The following is a 7,270-nucleotide window of genomic DNA, read 5'->3' as shown; positions in this document are numbered from 1 at the left end:
AAGCAAATTTACAAACAACTTCAACGGCACAGCACAAAATACAATGGGTCACAATAACACCTGAAACCCAACGAAATAAGATTAAGAAAATCCCAAACTTGATCAATCCCTTCTTCTTCTTCAAAAAAAAAGAAATTAAAATAAAAATAAATAAAAATCAAAATCTGTCAAAAACTTGAAGATTTATAACTCCTGAGAAATCTTAATGACTTAAGGTACAGAAATAAGAGTTTCTTTGGAAAGAAAATTGTTAGGGATATATGTCGACCATGATTTTGAATGCAGGTGGGTATTGCCGTCAGTGCACCTCATATGGCGCACTGTAGGCATTACTTAAGGTACTTTGCAGCGTCCCTTCTTTAGGCCCCTAGCTGCAACCCCTTTCGTTCCTTTTACTGGACCTCCTTTCATATTCTCATTCCTCCATCTTACTTTCCTTAACCCTCTCCTAACAACTGATTCATAGTTCAACTGCTTTGAGGGTTTTTCTCCTGTAACACCTTTCAGACCTCCTCCTCTCAATTTCCATTTCAGCGCTGAATGACCTCATAGGCCCCAGTGCTTGGTCTTTGGCCTAAATTCTATATTCAGTTCAATTCAATTCTTATATCGGATACATCTGACACTTTCCAAGAATAGGTTGAATGTTGATGTAAATAATATTCTATCAAGTATGTCTCAATATGTGTGAAATTTGTACACATCATTTTTCACTTTTCATTATATTTGTTTGCAATATTTTTTATGGCTTGTATTATTTTAAATGTAATTTTTACTCTCAATTATATACTTCAGAATGCGAGACTAATACATATTCTTTTCATTCTTAATTATATTTGCTTGCAATGCTTGTTATTGCTTGTATTATTTTCATTATTATATTTCAATTCATAATTTGATAACTAATTCCTGAGACAGATGACGTCACAGAAAAACAAGTAAACAAAAAATAAAGAAAGAAATATCTTAACCTTGATATCAAGATGATGGAAAAATAAACAAATAAGCAAAAAATTTAATAAGGAAATATCTTCAACTTGATATTAAGGTAACCAAACCATTTATACCCAATACCTGGGACAGATGACGTCACAAAAAACAAACAAGTAAACAAAAAATTTATTAAAAAATTGCTCTAACTTAATATCAAGATAATGATATCAAGATAATGAAAAAATAAACAAATAAATAAAAAATAAATAAAGAAATTAGAAAATAAACAAGCAAAAAAACGAATAAAGAAATATCTCTAACTGTGATGACGTCACAAAAAACAAACAATTAAAAAACTAAATAAATAAAGAAATATCTTGAACTTAATACTAAAATAACTTAACTACAGTCATTCATTTAGACTTAATCAACGAAGACAAGAGTAAGCTCTACTCCCGAAACTTGCCCAGTCCCGTGGGAGCCGAAACAATGCATTAATTAGACCAAGGTTTTTTTTTTATTATATAATCCAAACTTTTTGACTCAGTTCACCGAAGATATTCTCTGCTTCGGTGCACTATGGTACGGACAGCCAAACAAGATGCTTGATTTATGTGGCTACGAGAAGAAGAAGAAGAATAAGAAGAAGAAGATGATGAGGAGGAAGAAGAAGAAGAAGAAACAAAAAGTTGCTCTGAACGTTGTGAACATCGAGTACTATTTGAACAGGTTCAGGGATTATGTTGGTTTTTTTTTTAGTTTCAGCTCATTTTTTTATGATAACCGGTCTCTCTTTCTCTCTCTCTCTCTCTCTCTCTCTCTCTCTCTCTCTCCATCTCTCTGTCTGTCTGTCTGTCACTCTCTCTCTCTCTCTCTCTCTCTCTCTCTGAATCTATTCATCTATCTATCTATCAATCTATTTCTCTCTCTCTCCATCTCTCTCTCTCTCTCTCTCTCTCTCTCTCTCTCTCTCTCTCTCTCTCTCTCTCTCTCCATCTGTCTGTCTCTCTCTCTCTCTCTCTCTCTCTCTCTCTCTCTCTCTCCATCTGTCTGACTGTCTGTCTGTCTCTCTCTCTCTCTCTCTCTGAATCTATTCATCTATCTATCTATCAATCCATTTCTCTCTCTCTCCATCTGTCTCTGTCTCCTTCTTTCTCTCTCTCTCCCTCTCTCTCTCCCTCTCTCTCTCTGTGGTCGGATCACCAATGCAATTTCTGTTATCCGGATTCGTCTCCTAAATGCAATCAGTGACATCTCGTTCCCCCGATCACAAAAGCGATCCTCATTACCGGCCTCCTCTCTCATTTCCCTCCGAGGGAGCCCTTTCCTCCTGGGGCCCCGGGCCTCTGTCGGGGGCGGGGGCGGGGGCGGAAGTGGAAGGGGCAAGAGGTGGGTGGACAGCCGAGGAGGACGACTAAGGACTTGACCCCACGGGCGTCCCAGGTCAAATATGTGATTAGATCTGCCTGGGAGGTCAAGTAGCCCCGACGGACCAACTGACGGCGTAGCTGAAGAAGGGTTTTTTTGTTCATTCGGATGATGGTGCCCTTCGGATGAACGTCGGATGGATGCATTAAGGGGATGTGTGAAAATTGAGAAATGCAGAAATACGCGGGTCGTACAAGGCGCGCATGCGTGTTAGTGTGCGCGCGCGCGTGCGTGTGTGTGTGTGTGAGGAGAAAAGGTGAAGATCAGCTGTGTGTGTGGTGCCCTGACGGGTATTCGGGATCAAGGGGGAGGGGGGTGATGGGTGAGGGTCAGAGGTCCCTCTCGCAGTGGGAGGCTCCTCACACACAACCCAGAGAGAGAGAGAGAGAGAGAGAGAGAGAGAGAGGAACTGTGACTGCCATCATTGCCATGAAGACAGAGAGATCTGAGAGAAGGTTCAGTGGGCTTCAGTCCATCGTGGCGGAAGGACGTGTGCCGGATTTGCTCTCTTCGAGTTGATTAACTTGGGCCGAGCCTTCTCTGAGGGGACGATTGAGAGCCGTCTTCCTTCGCTGGCGCCGAGAGTTGGATCGACGTGATCAGTCGGGAGTTTGGGACGTCAAGTAGACGTCCTTGTACGCGTTTTGTAATCTACGACGTCTTGCAGAAACTTTATTTTATAGAGGGTCGAAGTGGAGCGTTGGATCGACTCAATCAATCGGGCGTTTGGGACGTCAAAGTAGACGTTTTTGTACCTGTTTTATAATCGACGACGTCTAGTACAGACTATTTTATAGAGGGTCGAGTTTCGACAGCCCCTCCCCTATTCTTGAGCGTAAGAGAGTCCCTGTGGAGATGTAAATAATGATTTAGAATAGACAGGCGAAACGAGGCAAGTTTTTGGGACTGAAAAGAGGAGTTTTTGAGGCTGAAAAGAGGAGCTTTTGGGTCTGAAAAAAGGAGTTTTTGAGGCTGAAAAGAAGAGTTTTTGGGACTGAAAAGAAGAGTTTTTGAGGCTGAAAAGAGGAGTTTTTGAGGATGAAAAAGGAGTTTTTGAGGCTGAAAAGAGGAGTTTTTGAGGCTGAAAAGGAGAGTTTTTGAGGCTGAAAAGAAGAGTTTTTGAGGCTGAAAATAAGAGTTTTTGGGACTGAAAAGAGAGTTTTTGAGACTGAAAAAGAGGAGTTTTTAAGGCTGAAAAGAGGAGCGTTTGGGACTTGAAAGAGGAGCTCTTGAGACTGAAAAGAGGAGATTGTGTGACTGAAAAGAGGAGATTGTGTGACTGAAAAGAGGAGTTTTTGAGACTGAAAAAAGGAGCTTTTGGGACTGAAATGCCTGTGACAATAATAGAATAATAAAAGCCGTATTTTCGAGTGGTTCCGAAGAAGCAACAGCCATGGCGAAGACGGAAGTTCTGTCAAGTGGACACACCCATACCCAAGCGAGTGCGTCTACGACGGTGCCAGTGGACAGGAATAACAACACGAACGAAGAAAACAACAACAACAACAACAACAACAACAATGACAGTGCCGGAAAACCTCACCTCCACGCCATCGGCTCCCCCTTGAAGGTGCCGAACGGCAAGTACCAGCTGCGACCGCGGTCGCTCCAAGCCCGACGATTTTGCGACGACTGGAGCTTCCACGACTCCCTGAGGGACAAACCCCGTCAGCAGCCGCTGTCCCGCTACCGCCGGAAGACCGCCAACGCCCGCGAGAGGTACCGCATGCGCCAGATCAACACGGCCTTCGAGAGCCTCCGGGGCGTCCTGCCCTCCTGGGTATGCAGTCGCAAAGCCGCCTCCGACCTCACGAAGATCACGACCCTGCGGCTGGCTTCGGCCTACATCCGCGCCCTTCAGGACATCCTCGAAGGGAACGCGTCTGAGGAATCGTGCCCCTGGGTCTTCTCGTCCATCCTGAACGACGGCGGCTCCGGTAAGGGACGCAAGTCCGGCGGCGGCAAAGGGAATCCTGGCGAAGACATCGGCTCCGAAGACCTCCTCAAGAAGTCGCCTCTGACTCTGAGCTCCCAGACGGCGTCTCCTGACGCGGATTTCGTGTCGCTCCTTTGCGGGGGGAATGAGACAGATGCGACAGGTCTCGACGACAGCTTCGACTCCTTTTCTCACCTGTCGCCCATGGGCGACAGCGATCCCGTGACACTGCTGTTATTGGGATCCGATTCGTCCTCGCGCTGCTGGGGCAGCGAAGGTCAACAGGTGCCGCTCGTCACGTGATGTCTGTGTCCCGTAGATCTATAAAGTTGCGTCCGAAAAAATTTGAAATAATAATTTAAGAGGTGGATTTTGGGAGAGCAAAATTAGATATAATTTAAGAGGTGGATTTTAGGAGAGGAGCAACGGTTGTTTTTCCTTTGAAAAAAAGAGTAAATTAAAGAGCATTCTGACGTGTTCGTTTTATTCTGAAATTGAATGTCTTTTCTATATATAAGAGTCGACTGTTCTTTAAATGAGTGAGGTATATATACAGGATTGTCAAGAAAAGACAAAAATATCCCAATATTTTTTTGCAATTAATATTAATTTTTTCTTTGAGAGATGTAAAAACGAAGGATAAAATCTTATTAAAACTTTCGACAAGCGTAAATCAAGCAAGGTACGAAGAGAAGATGAAGAAAAAGGCATTATAGAAAATAAAAGATTCTCAAATGGTTGTGGTGATCGACACAGTGGATCAAAAATCATTTTTCACTTCAACCAATGGTCGTCTTCTAGATATTCCAAAACTCTCTGACGTTACAGAATGTCATTTCTCTACAAAATGATAATTGTGGGTCCAAGGATTTATTTCTGAATTATTTCTTGTTATCAGACAGCAAGTAGAGTATGTTATTGCTAGATATTAGTTACTGAAACGAAAGTAACCCCAGGAAAATGTTTCGTGTGTGCCAATGTTTATGTCTACATTCATTTGCGGATGTTCAATTGTTTTGGGGTTATGAATGTTATCATTACTCACGATCAAGCAGACTTAATATTGACATGAAATATACTAGGAAAAGCATATGTCATGGTTTGTGATTACAGAATTAAATGCATCAGTTATTAGATAGATTACAATTTACCTGCGCTGAAGAAAATTCAGTGCCCTCAAAAGTCATTTGGATAAAACTAAAACATTCTTATGATAAATATATATTATTGGTATTTTATAAACTGCAAAACCAATGTCTTAATGAACAAAACGTCCAGCTTATCTTTAATACAAGTTGAGTTATGTGGTTCTTAAAAAAATAGTCTTTGTAATTATATTTACAATGGACTCAGAGTAATTGTATGTGAACCATTATATGAAATGAATCATTCTTTAGAGAGACGAACGTTTCGTCAATTGAGATATTGGTTTCTGGGAAGTAATATATTCCCGTGATACTGAAATTTCTCGATAAGGATTTTAAATGAATACTGGAACCGCGTATGAAATAAACCATTTCTTTAAAAAAAGATTATAACATTTGGTTTTACTTTGTTCTGAAACGAGTCATTATTGTTTTTTTTATTTTTATTTTTTTCTTCACAAACAGAATACGAATTGATTCTTCGTATATAACGAACAATTCCTTAGAGAAGAACGCATTAAAATATTTCATTGTGAGCCGAATAATTCATCTTATTGATTCATATTTACTTTTAAGAAGACTGCCAAGACTCGTAACTGGTCTGAATTTAGACCTATGTAAACAAACATTTCTTCTTCTTGAATTTTTAACTTTTGACAAGCCGGGTGTGACGGTGTCCACGATGGTGATTGCTCTGTTACTCTCTCTCTGGCGATGCAGCATCTGTGGTCGGGAGATGAATGGTTTATTTTGTGTTCTGAGTGTGCATGTATGCACATGTATAATTATTTTTATGGATGAGTGGGAATGCATTAAATGCATACTCATCATATGCATATAAATGCAGACGTTTGTGTGTTTATGCATATGTATACATATGTATGCATTTATGAAAGTGTAGGTATATTGATTATATACATATATGTATATACTGTATATGTATATGCATATATGTAAATATATATTTATATGTATGTGTGTATATATATTATGTATATAATACATATACATATATATACATACATATATATATATATGTATATATATATACATATGCATACCAGGAGTCAACAGGCCAATCCACACGATATTATGTATTGCGATGATCCTACGAAGTATTCTAGTCAAGAAAGTTATGCCATAATTAATCAATAGAACAAGAAATAGCCTATGCTATTAAAAAAAATAATTCCTTAACTTATTGATGTCCACTTATAATTAGTAATTATCTCTTTTTTTTTAGTTATTAAGGTTGGTGACAAGGTCTGAACAGAATCCCTGATAATAGTTATTTATACCATATAGTAACTTATAATATGTTTCTTTTTGATGTTGACAGATGAGTGATTTATACTGAATTATATTATTAAAGGTTTATGATCAATGAATGTCGCGTTGTTTTACTCTAATTCACCTGGAAATCTGAACCGAGTTGTTTTACACTTTTCTGTTTGATTTATATTTTTATTCATACATTTTTCACTATTCATTTATTCATTTTAGCTTTCTGCAAAATAAAACTATTGAAATGGCTTTGTCTGTCCGTCCGCACTTTATTCTGTCCGCACCTTTTCTCTCCGCCCTCAGATCTTAAAACCTACTGAGGCTAGAGGGCTGCAAATTGGTATTTTGATCATCCACCCTCCAATCATCAAGCTTACCAAATTGCAGCCCTCTAGCCTCATTAGTTTTTATTTTATTGAAGGCTAAAGTTAGCCAAGATCGTGCATCTGGCAACGCAACAACACAGGTCACCATGGCCGGCTGAGAGTTTCGTGGGCTGCAGCTCATACAGCATTATAGCAAGACCATGGAAAGATACATCTAT

At 39.7% G+C, this 7,270-nt stretch overlaps 1 protein-coding gene across 1 annotated transcript; it reads left to right on the top strand.

Annotated features, from left to right (window-relative positions):
- Positions 1-2,328: 2,328 nt before the first annotated feature.
- On the top strand, positions 2,329-6,831 carry LOC136825394 (uncharacterized). The gene has a single exon (XM_067081702.1). The coding sequence runs from the start codon at positions 3,755-3,757 to the stop codon at positions 4,598-4,600; it is 846 nt and encodes a 281-aa protein (XP_066937803.1). The 5' UTR covers positions 2,329-3,754; the 3' UTR covers positions 4,601-6,831.
- Positions 6,832-7,270: the final 439 nt, after the last annotated feature.

The sequence above is a fragment of the Macrobrachium rosenbergii genome, chromosome 37 (assembly GCF_040412425.1).
Source record: "Macrobrachium rosenbergii isolate ZJJX-2024 chromosome 37, ASM4041242v1, whole genome shotgun sequence".
NCBI lineage: Eukaryota > Metazoa > Arthropoda > Malacostraca > Decapoda > Palaemonidae > Macrobrachium > Macrobrachium rosenbergii.
Note: the sequence above shows the minus strand (reverse complement) of the source record. Positions and strands in the feature narration are given on the sequence as shown.